General features: G+C 36.0%; 1 protein-coding gene across 4 annotated transcripts in view; it reads left to right on the plus strand.

Moving 5' to 3' along the window:
- Positions 1–22,224, plus strand: part of Cdc42se2 (CDC42 small effector 2) — an 87,858-nt gene that overhangs the window by 50,654 nt on the left and 14,980 nt on the right. For 2 of the 4 annotated variants that reach the window (XM_076855752.2, XM_076855755.2), the window contains one exon: positions 5,129–5,461. In XM_076855752.2, the coding sequence (XP_076711867.1) occupies positions 5,408–5,461 (54 nt within the window). In that variant the 5' untranslated portion in view covers positions 5,129–5,407. Of the gene's footprint in view, positions 1–2,723; positions 2,825–5,128; positions 5,462–22,224 lie in introns of all 4 variants that reach the window. The other 2 variants (XM_076855754.2, XM_076855753.2) reach the window with 2 other exon arrangements.

Consider the following 22,224-nt stretch of genomic DNA (forward strand, 5'->3'; position numbering starts at 1 on the left):
AATGTAATTTCTTTAAATTTTCAACAGAAAAACTATTTTATACTAGTAGTAGACTGATGTCTTGTAGTTTTTGACGTATAGGTGGGAAAAATGAGGATGGGAAGCTGATATTGGTTAATATTTTGACCAGAGAATGCTTACTACTATTACACTATTCTCATGTTAATCTCATTTTTAAATCAAAAGACTGAGCTTTTAATTCAAGAAGCTCTGCTTGTCACTAGCCAAGTGGCTTTGACTAATTTACTTCAAGCTTTTTAATGAGTAAACTTCACTGTTTAAAGTTCCTTCCGTTTGTAAAAGCTTGTCTCATGAGTCTCTGAGTCAGTGAAATACCTCAATGCTGTAGACAAGTCTGACTCTTTATTTATGTGTGGAATGTGCTGAGCTGTGTTTAAAGCCAAGTTTAGAAGTTGATGTTATTAAAGAGTGATACTCCTTTTGCTATCTAGAGTTTTTTTGTATAAGATTTTTAAAATGGACATGTTTTAAAATGTAATTTCTTTAAATTTTCAGCAGAAAAACTATTTCATACTAGTAGTAGACTAATGTCTTATAGTTTTTGACTTACAGGTGTATATAAGTTTTTGACTTATATACTTCTCAGTTCAAGAAGTGGAAGTAACTACTAGTATAATTATTATTTAAATTTTTTTAGTTGTAGATAGAAACAATGTCTGTATTTTATTTATTTTTTTTTAAATGTGGTGCTGAGGATCAAACCTAGTGCTTCACACATGTGAGGGAAGCGCTCAATCACTGAGTCACAACCCCAGCCCTAGTATATTTATTTGTTGGAATGTTGATTTGTGTGTGTGTGTGTGTGTGTGTGTGTGTGTGTGTGTGAGAGAGAGAGAGAGAGAGAGAGAGAGAGAAAGAGAAAGAGAGAGATGATTTCAGTAGTCTCTGAGAGTGTCTATAAATGTTTTTATTCATATACTTTTTCTTTTGGCACTAACAATTAAACCCAGGGGCACTCTACCACAGAGCTACATCCCTAGTCCTTACAGTGTCTTGCTATATTGCTGAACCTCACCTTGAACTTGGGATCATCCTGCCTCAGCCTCTAGAGTCACTGGGATTATAGATGGGTACCACCTTGCCAATCTAAATTAATATACTCTTAGAAAACCACCTTGCCCCTCTAGATTTATATACTCTATGAAAAAAAAAATTGAAATGGAAATTTGTTGAGGAAAGACAATAGAATGTATCAATAACACATTCCAAAGCATGTTTGAAACACCTTATCATCTATGTATTTACTTAACAAATAACCCATAAAGTTGCAAACATCCCCTGGGTTTGAAAATATCTATTAGGTAATAGAAATACATAGAAGCACAGATTATTGTACTTTAAACAGTATTCTTGAACTAAACATTAAGAGGAAGTATTGTGAATATCATTTTGGGGATTGAATCTAGGGCTTTGTGCATGTGAGGCAAGCATTTTACTTGACTGAGCTATATCCCCAATCTCCTTGAATATCATCCTTATATGAGAATGGGGAAGTGCTCATTTTAAAATTCACAAAATAAATAGCTTTAATGAGAAGGAAATTTGAACTTAGGAAAATGTGGGAGTGATAAAGTGTTATGGACTGTAAAGTAGAAAAACATTAATTTTAAGTTTAAACAGAAGAATCATTTAGTTAAAACAAGCAAAGGAAGTTATAACATTTCCCAATGTTAAATTAATATTTAAAGGTAGTTTTATGGCAATTTATATGTAAATGAGAAAATGATATAAGATGGAATAGACCAAACAGATTTGCAGGCATCAGACTACCCCTTATGTGTTTGTGTACAATAATCATGAGCATAAAGAATTTTCAGTTTCAAGCAAAGGCTTATTTATTTTCACAGAATCGTTCAAAAGAGATTTCAGGGCTGGGGTTGTGGCTCAGAGGTTGAGCACTTGCCTAGCATGCAAGAGGCACTGGGTTCAATCCTCAGCACCACATAAAATAAAATAAAGATATTGTGTCCACCTATAACTAAATAATAAATATTTTAAAAGTACAAGTTATTAAAAAAGATTTCATTTCGCAATTTCTGTTTAAAAAAAAATTTCTAGTTGTAGATACACAATACCTTTATTTTATTTATTTATATGTGGTGCTGAGGATCAAACCCAGTGCCTCACACCTGCCAGGCAAGCCTCTACCACTGAGCTACAACCCTAGTCTTCACAATGACTTCTTACTGGCCAAAGACTTTGATCTGGGTGGAGTTAAACTTCTTAAGAGAGCAATCCTCAATCAGTGGCTACTTAGTTACAGTTAGGAGCAAGAAGTTCTGGTGTGCTGTTGCACAGTGGGCAACTAGACAGAACAGTATGTTCTGAACATTTCGGAAAGCTAGAAGAAAGAATTTTGATAATTTTCTTCATGAAGGAATAGTAAATGAGGCACAAGTATGTTTAAACATACAAGGTGTACATGTATCAAAAAATTACATGTTAGGGCTGGGGGTGTGGCCTAGTGGTAGAGTGCTTGCCTTACACGTGCAAGGTCCTGGGTTCAATCCTCAGCACCACATACAAATAAATAAATAAGATAAAGTGATTGTGTACAATTACCAAAAAAAAAAAAAAAATTAAAAAAAAATTACATGATCTGCCATTAACATGTATGTATGTATTTTCAGTACTGTAGATTGAACTCAGGGATGCTTTACTACTGAGCTATATCCCTATCCTTTTTTATTTTTTATTTTGAGACAGGGTCTCACTAACTGGCTTAGGGCTTCTCTAAGTTGCTGAGACTGTCCACATACTTGGAATCCTCCTGCCTCAGCCTGTCAGTTCACAAGGATTACAGGTGTGTGCCATTGCATCCAGACAATATGTATATTTTTAATGTTTTTATGTATCAGTTAAAAAATAGATTTAATTAAAATAATAGAGCTACACTGAAACAATTTTCTTGGATACTGATATGTGTTTTTTTATTTAATGAAACTGGAGATTGAACCCAGTATGTCAAGTATGCTGATTTTGTGAAGTTAGCTATTTCCTCTTATATTCCATCTTACAAGATTGGTTAGAGGAATAAGTGAAGTATACAGTCTTTTGAGCTAATAAAATCTCAGACTATTTACCTAATTTAGTGGACAAAGCCACCTCTTCCTGGATTTAGACTTTGGTTGAAAAAGGATTCTTCATCCTGCTTAAAATAGGCATTCTAGGCTCTAAATTCTATTTATGGCAGGAATGTAGATTTTTCTTTCTTCTGTTTATCTTTGAACATGTTTTAATTTTAACATCTCATTTCCTATATAGCATGATAAGACTCTGTCAAATAATGGTGCAGAATTTAGCCTTTTTGTTCACATCTGTAACATTGAGTATGTGTTCACTTATCTTCACTAAAGATCTTCATCTACACAAATATAAAAATTCTGTTTTTAAAGTTTAAAGAGTCATGGCATTGTTCAGCAAAAAGGGAGAAATTCATTTTGCTTAATATTTAGGGTTCTGTGATACTATAATATGGTTGTTAATGGTTTATAGCGGGCACACCTTCTAAATGTATGAGATTTCTTTCAAACATTTATGAATATGTGATTTATGTTTCTCCATTTTTGACAAAAATGTTAACATCCCTTTGAATAATTAAATGAAGTAGACTTTGATCTTTTCATTTCATTTTTCTTCACTCTGCCTACCTTTTTAACCTTTATATCCATTCTTCTTGAAAACATTGCCTCTACTTGTTGACTCTGATGATTAGCTTTCACTTACATGTCAAGCTAGTGTAATCTGAATTCTGCCTATGCTTTTTCACGTTGGTGGCCAGGACCACTAAATATCTTTTTGCTACACAATCTAATGGACAGTTCTCCTATCACAGTTAATCCTGTTACCTACTTCCTCCTTGAAAAATACTCCAGTGATAACCACATTTAATTACTTTTCCTTTTTTTCTCTCATTCTGGTAATACCCAGCCTCTTTGTGGACTTCTCTTTCTCTGCCTCACATAAATTAGTTATTTCTCAGTTTTCTGTTAAGACCTCTTTGCTTCTCATGCTACTATTTCCCCTGTATTATCATCATTGCTTTAGTCAATCTGCTGAAGCAGATATGCTGCTGATTCTGAAACTTCTCTTGGCTTTAGATCTGTATATCCAGTTGTCTGTTGGACATCTTCACTTTACTGTCATAGGAGAATAGGAGAATAAAAGTGATATGAATAGCTTTGGGCTAAAAAGGGAGAGACATTGCCTCCCAAACAAACTTCAGGTGCATGGGTGTAACTGGTCTTAGGGATTACAGGAACCACTGTGGGCTGCTTCTTCTCTTTTGTCTCTGCTTATCAGTATTAAGATCCCAGAAATTTAGTTTACTTATTTATTTTTTGTGGTGCTGGGGATTGAACTCAGAGTCTTGTACATACCAGGCTCTACTACTAGCTGCATCCTCAGCCCTGTCAGAACTGTCTTCTATATGAGGGTGGATCATGGCTCACCAAAGTCATTATTATGACAATTGTAAATCAGAAGTAGGTCCACTCTTTGTCCAATTCCAGATAGAAAATTGCCTGACAAGGATTGTGTTTGACATAGCAGGACATAAAGTGTCTTGACTGATATTCATTCTGGTGGGGGTGGGGATCTACTGACTCAATTCACAGAAGGAAGCTAACTTAACCCCTGTCCAACTTTTGTGTATAATTCTAATTTCAGTGGATAAGGTGATAATTTTAGTTTTTTGATGAACCATACCTCCTTGATTATCTTATTAGATTTGATTGCTGTCACTTGGTGGTTGTCTGTGAGAACTGAAGGAACATGAAAATGTTGATCAGTGTTTCTTCTTGGAAATAGACTTATGTACAGTAATCATAATGTTCTAATTAGTGATTTAAAAACAGTAAAATAATTAATACTTTTATATATAAAATGGAATTCACCAAGAAGGCAAGGTTTTCTGTTTTCACTATAACATTTGACATTCAAGAATTAATTAAAAGATAATTGAATGAGTATCCATTTGTTAAAAGATTTTCATTGTTTACTCTTTTGGGTATATTTACTCTTAATTTTATCACAGATTTAAGAAATAAGAGCTTCTAAGTTTAAATAACGTTAACTTACTTTCATGCTTTCTTTCTTTTTTTCCTAGACTACCTGTTATAGGCCCTGGTTCAGGAGAGCAATTTTGTACCTTCCTGCTGGTTCAGAAACAAGTCTCTGTAGAACCAGAAGCAAAGAAAAGGAAACAATCTGACTTTTTTCTTACACTGACTATATATAAGATACTTGACTTCCAAGAACAAAGGCAGTGAAATATAATTTTTGTTTTGATTGAATATTCATCACATTGAGGATCATACTTTCTGGAGCTTCCTGAAGTGAGATTTAGAACCTTCACTGGTGCTCATTTATACCTTGGACTGTAAGCATGAGTGAATTCTGGTTGTGTTTCAACTGCTGTATTGCAGAACAGCCTCAGCCTGTAAGTATGAAGTAATGTTTGTATAGAGTGGGTGGGGTGCTTCTTAAATATACTCACACTGAGACTTGGGACCCTCAGAGCAATTGCAGGGCAATTCTAGGGGTTTTGCCAAGAATAGTTCTGTGGAACTCCAAACATCTGTTTAAAAAGAGAGATTAATGTGTTTTGAGTAAATACAATGTGTTAAGAACTATGCTAGATCATTGTATATGACTGGACAGCTTGTGGTGTTCCCATACATAGACGGCTTCTGGAGGAACAATGAGAGGAAAAGGAGACAACAGCCTGAGGCCAAGCAGCCAGGTCAGGCTTTGACATCAGTGGGTGGAAGATGATAGCAGCCAAGTTCCCTTCATATGCTTCTCAACATACCATCTTATTTTTAATCACAGCAACCCTCTGAGGAACGTGCCATTATCCTTACTTTTCAGTTGATAACATACTTTTTTTGCTCACGGTATTGGAATGGTAAGTGGTCTTGGTTGATTCATCACATATGCCACACTTTTGTGCCTTCTTACCTGTGCACGTATTCTACCAAAACCCTGCCTGACAACCCCCAAATTATTGTTTGTCTTTGAAGATGCCTAATCAGAAGTTACTAGTTACCTTTGTAAAATCTTTCCCAGCTTTCCCCTTAGATATTCCTACAGCCATCTGTATTCCTACAGCTCAGAGCCTTTTGCATAGTGAATAACTGTTATGCAGTCCCACCACATTATGAATTCTTTAGGAACTTGATCATATCACTTTGTGTCTTCAAAATTAATTATTCTACCTTGGCGAATGTAGGTGTACATACCAGCTGGCTGGCTGGCTGGCTAGCTGAGTAAGTGTATTCATTGTTGGGTTTTTTAGGATTGTTATTTGTTTTTGTGTGCTACAGATCAAACCCAAGGCCTTGCACATGCTAATCAAGTACTCTACCACTGTGCTATACTCCCTACTTTTCTTATTTTTTCTTTTGAGACAGGGTTCAAGTTGCCAGGTTGGCCTCAAACTTGCCATCCACTACCTGAGTAGCTGGGATGACAGTGTGTGCTACCACACTCTACTCAGTTTTGTAACAATACAAAAGGAAGATGAGGGTTAAATTTAAAAATATAATTGCACATATAATACATAAATGAATTCTTACGATAAAGATTCATACAGTGTAGCTGGATGTGGTGGTACATACCTGTAATTGCAGTGACTTGGGAGGCTAAGACAGGATTGCAAGTTTGAGGCCAGCCTCAGCAACTTAGTGAGGCTTTAAGCAACTTAGTGTGACTCTGTCTCAAAATAAAAAGGGCTGGGGATGTGGTTCAGTGGTAAAGGGCCCCTGGGTTTAATCCCTGGTACCACCTCCACCCCCACCAAAAAAAAAAAAAGAGAGAGAGAAAGAAAAATTTATACAGGGCAGACAGAAGAGAAAAATTTAAAAATTAAAAATGAGAATAATCTTTTTATTTGCTTCTCCAATCTCAGTGATTCACCTTTTAGAGATTGGTATTTATTTCTCTTAGTTAATATATATGTATGTATTTATATAAGTTTTATTAATTTCCATCATTACAGCATTTGTAGTATTTTTGACATAACCATATGGTCGCACATTTAATTTTTCTGTTGATACTTATTATTTGTAATGTGTTATTTTAATTTGTACTTACCAGGTTAGTAGAGAGGTTAAAAATCTTTTTCATATATTTAGTGTAAATTTGTATGTTACTTCTTTCATCAAATTGTCTATTGATAGTCTTTATAATTTTTAGATGGATTGTTTGACTTTGTCTATTTTTATAGCTTCAAATGTGCAGTGGTTAATAACCCTATGTATTGTAGATGTTTCTCTCAGTGTCTCTCAGCTTGTTTCTATAGCATTATGGCATCTTTTATGATAGACAAGTTTTCCTTAAGAATACCTTTATTATAATATTTTAAAGACCTGCTGCACTGTTTTCTTATTCTACTTTAATAATTTAAAGTTTCTTACATTTAGCTCTTTGATCAACATAGAATGGAAGATGGACTTTAATGTGGTGTAAGGGAGTCTGAAACTTTTTACATGCTAATCAGATATCTTAAAACAGTTTATTAATGGCACTGCCATACTGTTTTGTGTGTGTGCACACACGTACTAGGGTTCAAACACAGGTTCTTGTTCGTGCTAGCTAAGCTGGCCTCCTGTACTGCCATTTTCTCTATGAACACATCTCTGATGCATCTGGGAAGAGTTTTGGTTGTTGATTTTTTCCTCCATCATTATGCCCAGGTAGGTCTCACACCTATTAGCTCAAGATATCCTTCCTGGGCTGGGGTTGTAGCTCAGTGGTAGAGCATTTGCCTAGCACGTGTAAGGCAAATCCTTAGCACCACATGAAAATAAGTAAATAAAAAAATGCTTCTTCAGCCTCTTGAGTAGTTGGGGCTACAGGCATGTAGCATCATGCCTGGCTTCTCATACTGTTGGGTTTTTTTGGTAGTTGCAGATGGAAAGCATTTATTTATTTACTTATTTATTTATTTTTATTCATTTATTAATTAGTTATGTAGTGCTAAGGACCAAACCCAGTGCCCCATAACTCAAGTGCTGTGCCACTGAGCTACCCCAGTCCCTCCTATACTGTTTTTTTTTTAATTGTTTTTAGTTGTACATGAACACAATACCTTTTTGTTTTATTATTTATTTTTATGTGGTGCTGAGAATCGAACCCAGTGCCTCCCACATGGCAAATGCTCTACCACTGAACTACAACCCCCCAGCCCCCCATATATTTTTTTTTTTTAAAGAGAGAGAGAGAGAGAGAGAATTTTTTAATGTTTATTTTTCAGTTTTCGGCGGACACACCATCTTTGTTTGCATGTGGTGCTAAGGATTGAACCCGGGCCGCGCGCATGCCAGGGGAGCGCGCTACTGCTTGAGCCACATCCCCAGCCCCATACTGTTTTGATTGTTATCATTACCTAGTATGTTTTGCTTTCATAGGGAAGTCTTTTCTTTTTTGACTGTATTGGTAATGTCTTCTTTGTTTTGTTTTGTTTTTTGTTTTTTGGGAAGGTGGATTGTGGTTACATGTTTCCTCATTATGTTATTTTTCATATTTTTCTCATATGAGATACTGCATAATGCATATTTTATTTTTTATTTATTTGTTTGCTTCTTTTTGGGTACCAGGGATTGAACTCGGGGGCACTTAACCACCGAGCCACATCTCCAGCCCTATTTTGCATTTTATTTAGAGACAGGGTCTCACTGAATTGCTTAGTTTCTCGCTTTTGCTGAGTCTGGCTTTGAACTCACTATTCTCCCATCTCAGCCTCTGCAGCTGCTGAGATTAGAGGTGTGTGCCACTGCGCCTGGCCATATTTTTAAAATCTTATGGCTGTAAGATTGCATTGAGTTGAGAGGAATTAGGTAGAAATTGACATGTTTTGAATTTTTAGTAATCCCACAGAAAGGCATGGCTTATATATTCATTTATGTAGACTTTTTATGTTCTTTTAGTGAAGTTTTTTTTTTTAATTTTTGATAGTTGTAGATGGACAGTGTATTTATTTTATTTGTATGTCTTTATTTTATTTGTTTTATTTTTATGTAGTTGAACCTAGTGCCTCACATTGTGCTAGGCAAGCACTCTGCCACTGAGGCACAGCCTTAGTTCCTCTCTTAGTGAAGTTTTAAGATTAAGATTTCGTCATATTAGTTTGCACATTTCTTGTTAGATTTGTTGTAGATGTTTTATGGATTTTTATTCTGAATTTCTGTTTTTCTGTTACTTTTCCTAATTACTAGTTTGTAGGAAGCTCACAATTTCTAAGTGCTATTTTTTTATCCAGACTCATTAAAACACTTAAATGAGTTTAATAGTATTTTAATTGATTCAATTTGTCCTCTAAATATTTCCAGATAGTGATTGTTTTAGTTGTTTCTGATATTTAAGCCTTTTCTCCTTCATTATCTAGGACCTGCACTATGACATCAAATAGTGTTAGCAATAGTTGAATATTCTTGTTTAACCTGACTTTAATAGGAAAAATCCTAATAATCATGAAATCAAAGAATATGTTTGGGCATTTTTAATGACTGCACATACATATCAGTTATTGTGTATAGTTTATAATATATGGTATCATCGAAGAATGTGTTTTTATCACTGTTTTTAAAAAGTTTGTGAGACATTTGAGTCCTCTTACCACATGTTTTGGAAGGTGGGTATGCTTTGTAATTTTATGTTGAACATGACATATAGGATGAAAGGAACCAAGGTAAATGATCCTTTAGTGTGAGGTTTTATACCTGTCTGGCTATAGATTAGGCCCTTGTACTATTCAGTATAGCTGTAGGTATCAGAGGATAAAATTTTCTCCAGTGTTCTTGTTTTGGCCTCCTTTTTCTTCGGGTTTTCCTTGAGACCTCTTCTTAAATAAGGTCTGGGTGTTTAGTTGTTTCATTTGTAATCCGTTATTCAGGAGCCCTGTAGATGTGGTTGTAAGGTGTAGGGAGAGGAGAATTACATAGTGCTAGGATCAGGTCTCATTCTGAGTGAGCCTGGGCCACTGGACTATGACTTCCAGGGAGTGCTTCTCAGTTTTTTTTCCCCCCTAATCTCTTAGGTGACACAAAAGAGACTAGAAAGGATTAGATGGGCATTTCCATCTCTAGATGGGCATTTCCCTTCCCCCAAGGTAGGTAGTTTCTGGTAGAAACTCCAGTTTCTGGTAGAAACTCCTTCCCCCAAGGTAGGTAGTTTCTGGTAGAAACTCCAGTTGGTTAGGTTTTGGTAAGATAGTTGCTCTTGAGGGCACAGATTGCTATGCCTTATTTCAACATGGCTGTCTTTCACCACTTTTGTTGAAACCCAGGAGATTTTTCTCCTATCTCCATTGCAGGAATCTGGTGATATTCTTGATGATGATTACCACATATGTGTAGGGGTCCCTGCCAGACTGCCTACCCCGCTGGGGTTGTTAATTCTCAAACTTGTCCATATTGAGTTGCCAGCAGTACATCTAGTGGAATTCAGGCTTTTGTTCTTTTTTTTTTTTTTTTTGTAATTTTTTTTTAGTGGTCAGTGAGTATTTATCCATTTATCTGTCTGTCTGTTTATATGTGATGCTAAGAATGGAGCCCAGTGCCTCACACATGATAGGCAAAGTGCTCTACCAATGAGCTACAAACCCAACCATTGAGTTTAGGCTTTCCTACTTAAGTACTAGAACCTGTGGCAGCTTCTGCTGTGGTAGTTTGTGACTGTACCCACCACCTGTCTCTTCAAGACATCCCTTTGGACAGCCATTTTCTCTATGAACATGTCTCTGGTGGATCTGAGAAGAGTTGTTGGTTTTCAGTTTGTTCAACACTTGTATGGATAGAAGTGATGATTTCCAAGTGTCTTATGTGCCAGACAGTCAATCTACCAGAGGTCAGATTGCCATAGTTTTAAAGATTGATTGATTGATTGATTGCCAGTTATCACAGTAAAGTAAATTCTATTCAGGAATGTGATAGAGGTATACTATATTCGCTCATAACTAAAATAGACACATTAGGAATTAAGTAGCTGGAGCATGAGGCCTTGGGGTTATAAGATATCAGAAATACATTTTCTTCACAGAAAGACATTGCAATTGAGTGTTTTGCATACCACATTTAACATATCAGTTATTTTTAATAAATACATACTTATGTTAAATATTTCTCCAGATTCCACTGACATCTGATTTCTTTACATTTTTGACTTCTGAGAAAAAGTACATAGAACTTCACGGGCTGTGTGGTCACTATAGTGGAAGAATAGTATGCTCTTGGCGTCAGCAAACAGATTTAAAGAATGTCTCTTAAGTTTTATAAAGCCATATGTTTGCTCTTATGGTTGGCAGCATCAAGACTGCTGTTTCTGAAAGCAGATTGTCATCTCTGAAGTTTTCTGAAGTATTTACTGAAGCTGAGTGCTGCATGCCAGCTCTCCTACTCATGTTTTATTACCCCTTGCTCTTGCACATTCCATGTGTGAAAAAGGAACTGCCCAATATTGGGGAGAAAATAGAAAGCATTTTTCTGAGTAGTAGCATAAGAATCATTTTTCTCTTCCTACTCGTTTATGTTAACACAGTACAATACATAGTATAATAGTGTCCAGTGTTTTGAGTCTTAGTAATCCAAAACTTTTTACTTAACTATAAATGCTGAATTGGTGTTGCTCGATACAACTGAGATTTTAAATTAGATGGTTGCTGCCTTGCAGCTACCCAGCTGAGCTACATCTGCCTCTCTTTTATCTTTTATTTTGAGACTAAGGTCTTGCTTAGTTGTTGAGGCTCACCTCAAACTTACTATTCTCATTCCTTAGCCTCCCAAGTCGATAGGATTACAGGTGTGCACCACTATGTCTGGTGCAATTAAATTTTTTAAAAAATGAGTTGTCAGCGGACAGCAGTGATAATTTGCGGGATTAGGAATTGAACCCAGAACCTCAAATGCTAAGCAAGTACTCAACCACTGAGCTACATCTCTAGCCCAAGGCTTTTAAAATTTGAAATTAATGAAAACTTTTAAACATTTAAAAATAGGCAATAGTATAATGAACCCCATTTCTTAGCTTTGATAATTTCAAGTCTTATCTAATCTTTATCTTGTACCGTCTACTTTTCCCTTTCCTGTATTATTTCAAATTCAAACTCAAATTGTTATGTAACTTTGCCAATGAACATTTAGTAATCATCTCTTGAAGATAAGGACTCAATGCAACCGCAATACTGTTAAGATATCAAAAGAATGAATTTTTTGTTGTTGTTTTGCTTCTAGGGATTGAACCTAGGGGCTCTTGACCACTGAGCCATATACCCAGCTCTTTTTATTTTTATTTTGGGACGGAGTCTTGCTAACTTGCTTAATTTAAAAGGGTTTGTTTTACTTGTAAATATACAGTGCAGTAAATTTTTAGGACACAAATATATTTTGAAGTAGTAATTACTCAAGAAATAGGACATTACCAAAACTCCAGTAGCCTCTGGTGTCCTTTCCAGTTAGATCCTTGCTATTGGTGTAGAACTGTGAACAGTGCTGTTTTGTGTGTTTGTTTGTTTGATTTTCTTTTTCTTTCTCTTTGATATTGGGGATTGAACTCAGGGGTACTCTACCATAGAGCTGTACTATCCCAGTTCTTTTTATTTCTTATTTTGAGACAGGGCCTCCTAAGTTGCTAAGGCTGACCTTAACCTTGGAACTCAGCCGTAAAGAAATGGTATATGCCTTAGCCTCCAGAATCGCCAGTATTATAGGCTTATCCCTATAATATTTTATTTTGTGCATTTGTAGCCTGGAGATTGTGTGTGTGAATTTCTGGCTCTAAAATTACTGGCTCTAAAGTTTAAGGATGTTCACTTTTATCACGAAGATCATGTTGTTTAAAAATTTGGTGTTACCATTTACATTCCCAACGGCAATTTGAATGTTTCATTTTGACATATCCTCATCAACATATGGTATTTTCATACTTTAAAATTTTTATAATTAGGGAAAGATGGGGCTGGGGATGTGGCTCAATTGGTAGCGCGCTCGCCTGGCATGTGTGCGTCCCGGGTTTGATCCTCAGCACCACATGCAAACAAAGATGTTGTGTCCGCCGAAAACTAAAAAATAAATATTAAAATTCTGTCTCTCTCAAAAAAAATAATAATTAGGGAAAGATGAGTAATATTTCTTTGAAGTTTAGTTTTGTATTGTCTTGCATTTTAATATGAGAGTGGACAATACTGGGTTAGATTTTTAAGCCTCAGGGTTATAAACAAAGAGATTTCTTGAAATAAAATTCTCTAGTTGAGCCCTTCTACACTTTTGTTCATCAGCGTATTCCATTTATGTTACAGTAAAAGATCAGTCTTTCAGATTCTTCTAAAGACGTTTAGACAAATCAAAGCAGATTTAAGTGAAGGTATTATGTTATAACATCTTTTTATTTTTGTATTTAGTTTCAAGTATGGTTAAGCATTAATATAATTCATTTTCTACTTTCTGTGTTTTGGGAGCTCTTGTAGAAATAATTAGTAGCCCACAGGTCAGTCTGAATTGGGAGACCTTAAAATGATGAAAAGTGAAAATAATTGTTGTAGTTTTTTTTTTCCTTCTATTCTAGCAAAAAAAAATTAGCACAGGTAAGCACATTCCATGTTGTAAACCATTATGGAACATATAATCTGTGATGCTTACAGAACAGTCAGCGTGCAACTATAAAGTCAAGAAACACTGATTATATTATCTTTAAAATTTTTTAAAATTTGTTGATAGACTTTTATTTATGTGGTGCTGAGTATTAGATATGGAAAATGACCAACCCCCAAAATAGTGAGACCTTGTAGAAGGGGAGTGGGAAGGAAAGCCATACATTGAGAGCATTGATCCTTTTCTGGTATTAAAACAAACCCTGGGGAAGAGGTGTCCATCAAACCTAGAAAGGCAGTCTCTGGGAAGAGGCCAAAGCATTAATCTTTCCATAAACAAACCCTTTCCAGATACCAATCACTGACCTCAGGCCCTCCATCAGGTCCAGTATCATAAATCCCAAAGACTGACTGCTGACCCTAGAGTTCCTCCCATTTCACCCAGTGAAACAGACCCCAAATTCCTGAGTGCTCAAGCTGACATGCTCATTAATTAATCTACATAAGCCCAGTCCCTTTGTTTGTTCAGTGGCTCATTTTCCACCAGGAAGGTGGGGTCATTCCCCTAGGTGTAATCCTGTTTCTCAATAAAGGCTGGAATGATCTGTGAAGTTTGTGTCCAGCCTGGTCTCTTTGTTCTAACACTGAGCATTGAACCTAGTGCCTTCCACATGCCAGGCAAGTGTGCCACCGCTGAGTCCCAGCCCCAGCCCTAGCCCTGATTATGTCATCTTTGTTATGACAAAAACAATTATCTTGAAAAGGAAAAGAAATGAAACTCAAGAAAAAACTTTTTAGAATGGTGGGGAGGCCCAGGCCTCTTACCCCAGTGACTTGGGAAGCTGAGGCAGGAGGATTGCAAATTCAAAGCCAGCCTCAGCAATGGTGAGGTGCTAAGCAACTCAGTGAGAGACCCTGTCTCTAAATAAAATACAAAATAGGGCTGGGGATGTGGCTCAGTGGTTGTACTCCTGAGTTCAATCCCCAGTGCCTCCACACCCCCAAATGAGTTGTGGATACGGTTCAGTGGTGAAGTGACGACCCCCTCCCAAAAAAAAAAAAAAAAACCTTTTTGCTAAACAGAAAGAAAAAAGCTGGGCTGGGGCTCAGCTGTAGCACACATGCCTAGCATGTGTGAGGTACTGGGTTCGATTCTCAGCACTACATTTAAATAAATAAAATAAAGATCTATCAACAACTTAAGAAAAAAAGCTATTGTCAAATAATTTTTTAAAATATGCTTATTAAGGGGCTGGGGAAGTAGCTCAGTTTGTAGAGTACTTGCCTCACATGCACAAGGCCCTGGGTTCAGTCCTCAGCACTACCAAAAAAAACCCCTAAATGCTTATTAAATAAGCCCCATTTTTTTTTAATTGTTGTTCTGTAAATCCATTGTGGTGTATCTTTAAGTTCAAAGTGTATCCTTTGTCATCTAAAAGTGATAAATGGAGTCTCTTGAGCTTTTAAGTGTCAGGTTTCTGAATACCAAACATCTCTTAAAAGATCTACTGTTCGCAAATTATCTTGCCATATTTGGGAGATTGTTGTGCTTTTTTAGAAAGCACAGCCTTTATTTACAAGTTCTGTCTTGTGAGAATGGTGTGAAAATCAGCATCATTTTATAAGGTCACAGAATTCTTAAAATGACTAAAATACAGTTGCTTCTATAACACCATCATCATGGAATTTTTTTTCCCTTGGATCTTATAAGAAACCTAGACATTGAAAGAACGAAGAGGATTAAGTCTTTATGTTTAGAAAAGTATGAGTGGATCTCATTTGACCTTGGTGTATCCAAATAAGAATGAAGGGAATACTGGTAAGGAACTCCAATTTTATTCATTTTAAATTAGTAGAAGGAAGGAGAGCTCAAGGTAATGCTTTGATATAGAGAATAAAATGTTTATGGCACATGTATGTATAATTTGTCACTAAAGACATATTAGGCTTAAGTATTATGTGGGACTAAGTAATGTAATATTTTTTAATAATTATCTGGGGCTGATATTTTATGATTCTATAGCATACTGAACATTTAATATAATTTTTGCAGTGCTGGGGATTGAACCCAGGGTCTCTTTAATGCTAGGTAAGCACACTCCCACTGAGCTACACCTGCAGCGTCATGTACTGAACATTTTAAAAGCACTTTTTAAGAATCTTGTTCATTTGAAATGCAAACATGGTAAAAACTATTTTGCTTTTCATTCTTTTCTGCCTTAAGCATAATTATAACAAGTAGGGATTATTGTAGATAACTTTATTGACAAATTCCAGCAGAGATCACAGCTCTTTTCAAGTACTAAGTAATCTAAAGTTTGGTCAGGTCTCTTATTGCCTTTATACTTAGTAAAAATTCTTAGATATTTCTAGGACTTGCGATTCATCTACTTTTGCAGATTTGGCTTTCTTTTAGTTCCTTAGAAAGTTTTTTTGTTCTTATTTGTTTATTTCTGTGGTCCTGAAAATTGAACCTAGCTCCTTGCTCTTGTTAAATAAGCACTCTATCACTGTACTATATGCATAGTGGTAACTTTTGTTTGTTCATATTCTTTTGTTTAGTAGGGGGGATATCATTTTCTTTTCATCTATGTCCTATTTTTATTTCAGTATTTAAAAAAATTTTTTTTTAGCTGTAGATGGACACAATATCTTTATTTGTTTGTTTGTTTATTTATTTTTATGTGGTGATGAGGATTGAACCCATGGCCTCTTTTATGCAAGGCAAGCGCTCTACCACTGAGCCACAACCCTAGCCCCTATTTCAGTATTTTTTGAAAGGTTCTCTTTGCCACTAAAATGTAAATTATCATTTGCCATTTTTATTGACCTTCTAAGTTCAAATGCATTCATATATAACAATGAGATGTATGATGTGGTTCCCATTTCCTCTTTTGTATTTTCTCTTCCTTGTCACTCTTTGATTTTGGCCTGTCTAGGTAGTAGTTTTGTGATGTCTTCACTAGGATTTTTTTTTTAAGATTTTTTAGTTGTAGATGGACACAATACTTTGATTTATTTATTTTTATGTGGTGCTGAGGATCAAACCCAGTGCCTGACACATGCTAGGCAGTCACTGTACCACTGAGCTATGTCCCCAGCCCCTTCACTGGGATCTTAATATTGTAGAAGTACTTCTGTATGTCTCTGTTCTGTATGTATACATATGCATATATTAAAAAGTTAAGATATTGGCATCTGTTCATCATGCTTGTAGGATAAGTCTACAAAGAATCTCTTTGCTTTAAGAAATAATATTATGAGATGCCATTTTCTTAACTACCTTAAGAGCAGATAAAATTAGTAAGAAACCTAAGACAGATAAATATACTTTCAGTAGTATTTAGCTATGGGAAATGGTTTCAAAATGTAGTTATGGAAAACCAAACAAGTTTTTTTCTCTTCATGTGAGGTCCAGTTCTGTTGGCTTTAGTGTTCAGATATTGAATGGTATGATTTCCAGTGCCAGTACTTATTTACTTTTGATCTTGAGGAAGTTAATTGAACTCTGCAAATGGAAATAATCTTTCTTCTCTTACAGAATTCAATGTGTTTTTTTAATGTTTATTTTTTAGTTTTGGGTGGACACAATATCTATTTTATTTTTATGTGATGCTGAGGATTGAACCCAGTGCTTCACGCATGCTAGGCAAGCGCTCTACTCTGAGGCATAACCCCAGCCCCGAATTCAGTGTATTAAAGTGGGTAATGAATTAAAGTAAGATTAATTTATGTAAGTGCTTATCATATATATTTTTTATGGATATTGAATTGATAAATTATAATTTCCTGTGATTTTAAATATATTTGTTGTTTTTGCTTTGTTTTTTGTTTTTGATTTTATCTCCACTGGTTATTTCCCTTCCCCCATTCCCCATTGGTTATTTTTAAGCATATTGTATTTGAAATGAGCAGGATCATCAGATTTGCAAAAGTTGGTCTCTTACCAGATGTATTTTGTTTCGGTTTGGTTTGGTTGTCAATTGCCACAAAGAGAGATACAGTTGTCTCATGTAAAAGGATGTTGGGGTTGGGGGAAAATACACAAACACTCTCTCTCTCTCTCTCTCTCTCTCTCTCTGTCTCTCTCTGTCTCTCTGTCTCTCTCTCTCTCTCTCTCTCTCTCTCTCTCCCCCCCCCCAACCCCACTTTATATAACATTAGAGTTAAAAAAAAAAAAAGGGGTCATAAACAGTAAAACCCACAAAAAAGAGAATGGCAAAAAGAGGTAACCATGGATAAGAGATAATAGAAACCAGTTAGACGGTAGAGTGGAATGGATTTAGCCGAGTACAGCCACAACCTCATTGTACAGAGGCACATATAGATCAGAAGCATGTCAGCACTCTGTCTGCCTTGTTCTTAGAACATCTATATGTTTTGGATCCCTCACACTGGCCTGCAGCATGTCTGTCTTTGGGGAACAAATTGTTGTCTCTGCAGAAAAGACCTGCTGATATCTGCAGTTGTGGATTTCGGTACCAAATGGCACCAGGGATTGAACCCAGGGGCACTTAACCACATCCCCAGCCTTTTTAAAAATAGTTTATTTAGAGACAGGGTCTTGCTGAATTGCTGAGGCTGGCTTTGAACTGTTGATTCTCCTGCCTCAGCCCCTCAAGCTGCTGGGATTACAGGAGTGCGCTGCTACACCTGGGTTCCTTAAGGAAAAATCGGCTCACCATCTGATTCTTCATTGAGCCCACCATTTAGTGCATACTGAGCCTCATTTGGATAGTCTCTAATGTCAGGCATGAGGAAACCTAAAAGAATTAACTGAATAAAAGAACCTGGAGGGAAATAGATAACATAGGGAACAGACAATAACTAAGAACAATATAAGACATGAATAGACATTAGATGAGTATGATATTGGATCCACTAAACAAGAACAATGTGGCTAAAAAGGAAAGGATTGAGAGAAAGAACAAATCAATAGCAAGAATCAGTGCATGGAGATAATATGAAAGCTGAAATGAAGAAGTCTGTGATAAAAATGTAAAGTAATTTTTGTTCCAAAAAGTAAAATAGATACAGAAGTGGAAAGTAGAAGGGAAAAATTAAGAGGGGCTGGGGATGTGGCTCAAGCGGTAGCACGCTCGCCTGGCATGCGTGCGGCCCGGGTTCGATCCTCAGCACCACATACAAACAAAGATGTTGTGTCCGCCGAGAACTAAAAAATAAATATTAAAAAATTCTCTCTCTCTCTCTCTCTCTCTCTCTCCTAAAAAGAAAAAAAAAATTAAGAAAATTGGAATGACCTACTTAAGAAGTTCAAAATCTGTCTGATTAGTTCCAAAAAGGAAAAGCATTGAACAAGGAGAATAAATCATCAGATAGTAATATGGCAATGTTTCCAGGCACTTTTTAAAGCTATGGGTTTCTTGGCTGAAGGGCCTGCTGAATTCTTTTTTTTTTTTTTAAAAGCCATACCACCCAGTGTTATTTTTAGACCATCTGGACTAGTTGTTTAACTACCTAACCAGTTACACCACAAGATATTTATGGACAATGTTGGAACAATTAATGATGGTTCCATAGAAGTTAAGCAAAGAAGCAATTCCAACCCAAAACATAGTTCAAGAAATCAATTATAATATACTGCCTAACTCAATTGTGAATAATATTTCATAAAATTACTATAAACACTTCATTTTTCTTTCTCTGTTTTATATAGTAAATATTTGAGTGACTTACATGACTTTCTTTAAAACAGAATGAACATTTATTACAGTACAGTGGCGTGAAGGAAAGACTCTCAGATTTGCATTTAGATGTCTGAGAGGCCCTGGCAAGTGTGTATCCCCAGGTACTTTGTTTCGTGTGCCTGCGAAACAAGTGATCACAAGCTTAGTGGTTTAGAGTATCATCTTACATCATATTTTCTTTGTGCATTATAAATGGTGTTTTACCAACCACTGAAATTAGTTGTCCTGTGCATAAAACACATGCAAACGTGTATATAAAGTATACAAAAACAATTTTAGATGGACCCATAGTGACAGAAATTTCTAGTGTAAAGAAAAATGTATTCTTAGTATTTGAAAAGCCATTTCAAATTATTGGGGTTTTTTTGTTGTTGTTGTTTTACCTACTTTGGACTTCAGTTTTCATTCTTGGACCAGATACTAATTTTAAGTAGAAGAGAAAAAAGAACCCTTTGTTTACTTCACATTTCTCCTGAGAAATGAGAACAGCTGGTTTCTTCAGTTTTGCTTTTAGTAATTTTGTTTCTGAAAAGATCACTATAGATTTGCCTAGAGATTCCTTTTAAAAACAAATTTTGGGACCTCTTGCAAACTTCTCATCTGTTACAAGCTGCAAAATTTATATGGAGTTGGAAAATGTCGATTATCTGCTAAACTCCAAAGGGTAAAATAGAGTACTCACTTAAATTTGGATTTTAAACTTATTACCATAACCCGTCTATTTACGTATAAATATTTCCAGCGTGAAATATCTTTCCATTCTGTGCTTCTTTAAAAACTATGACCCGAGGGCTGCTGCTGGGATTTCAGTGTAAGAAAGCTCTGTAAGCCAGAGAGGTAGAATTATTTATTTTTTCCACAAAAAAATATAGTATAAGGGGCTAGGGCTGGGGCTCAGTGGTAGACTTGTCTGGCATGTGTAAAGCACTGGGTTCGATTCTCAGCACTGCATATAAATAAATAAAATAAAGGCCTATCAACAACTAAAAATATATGTATATATTAAATTTATATATAGAAAGCTTATTAGCAAGTTTATTCTGAGGTTTTGATGTAAATATGAAAAGTTAGCATTCCGAGTAAGCTACTCAAGTTTTTATGGAGCAGATTTTTTTTCAATCTCTGCAGTATATTACACGTTTCTCTTGCATTTGTCTGTTAACATTAATCAGGAATTTTTTTATTACAGTCTTTGAAACCAGACTTCCACTTGGAGTTTACCAGGTCTCATTACCACCCAGCGAAAGGCAGGGTCTGGCTTCTTTAACATCTGTGTCCAGGGCACTGTTGACTTTCACTCTTGATTCTTTGCGCATTGGCTTCTTTCCTTCTACAAGGAGATTTTTTTTTTTCCCTTCTACTTCTTCATAGGAAACATGGTTTCCCTTAGCTCTGGGTTAACCATTCTAGTTTATGACCACAAAAAAGAGAAGGGTTCTTCCCACTTGAGCCTTTCCCAAGGAAGAATTCTAGCCCCAATTGTGTCATATGTGGTGATGATTGTGAGTGCCATGGTTGGAGCCTATCTGAGTCATATTGGGGCTGGAAGAGCCTATCTGAATCAGTTGGGGCTGGAAGAGCTTGGTTTCCCCTGAGAAAAAGAAGGAGGCTGCTTTCTACAGGAGCAACATAGTATGCAGAAATAGTACATGCCCATTGTAAAGATCTGAGGCTATTTATGCAAAAGAACAGAAATGAAATCTCAGTTGGTCATTTTGGTAAAAATATTATAGCTGCCTTAAATCTTTTTAGAAGTATAAAAATCCATTATTCATTGTAGGTCTGGAGTTACCCTAAACTGTGTAGGTGTTAACATTTTAGGTGCAAAAAGAAGAAAAAGCCTAGCTGGACATGGTGGTGCATGCCTGTAATCCCACCAACTGAGGAGGCTGAGAAAGGAGAATCGCAACTTCAAGGCAAGCTTCAGCAATTTAGAAAAAGCCTGTCTCAGACTAAAAAAAATAAGAAAGACTGGGAATGTGGTTAGGGGTAAAGTGCCCCTTGGTTCAATCCCTAGTACCCTCCCCATTTAAAAAAAAAAAAAAAGCTAAAGAATATATTATCACAGATTTTAAATTAAGGATATATTCTCTAGACAACTCTTAGAAAACAATAATTTTGAATGTCAAAGACTTAAATCTCTTTGCCAAATACATTATTAACTTTGAAGCTATTTCATATCCTATTAGTAGAACAAAGTGAAGAAGTCAGAGCTGGAGACTTGTTGCTAGTTATATACCTTCAGCAGGGTTCCCGGGACCAGGCTGTGTAAGCTCTTAGCTATTTCCTTTTTTCTTTTTCTTTTCTAAGAATTTAACCTTTATTTATTTTTATTTTTTGTGTAATGCTGGGCATTGAACTAGGGCCTTGTGCATGGGAGGCAGGCACTCTACCAAGTGAGCTATATATCCTCAGCCCTTAGCTATTTCTTTTGATGTATGTGCCATATTAAGTTAATTTGGAATTTGATATGAAAAATTATGAGCAAAGGGTAGAAGCTTCCTGTAAATCTTAAGTAGTCAATTTACTTTGAGTAATGTATTGGAACTTCATTCTGCTACTATTTACAAAGTATAACATAGTATAATCTACATTTTATCTCCAGAGCTGGTCTGACTCAGCAGTAAAGAACACAGATGGGAGATGGGCTAGGCCACCACTGATGCCTGTAAATAGGGACATATCATTCAGGAATCTCTGTGTAATCATCGATTTTCAAATTGCGTGGGAGTAAAAACCATGAATCATGACTCACACTTGAAGTGTGTTGTGGAAAACTTGGTTAGGGCCAAAGGTAAGGAATGAAAATGGTAAGAAACACAGGCTGGGGATGTGGCTCAAGCGGTAGTGCGCTTGCCTGGCGTGCATGCGGCCCCGGGTTTGATCCTCAGCACCACATACAAACAAAGA

The sequence above is a fragment of the Callospermophilus lateralis genome, chromosome 5, assembly GCF_048772815.1.
Source record: "Callospermophilus lateralis isolate mCalLat2 chromosome 5, mCalLat2.hap1, whole genome shotgun sequence".
Classification (NCBI taxonomy): domain Eukaryota; kingdom Metazoa; phylum Chordata; class Mammalia; order Rodentia; family Sciuridae; genus Callospermophilus; species Callospermophilus lateralis.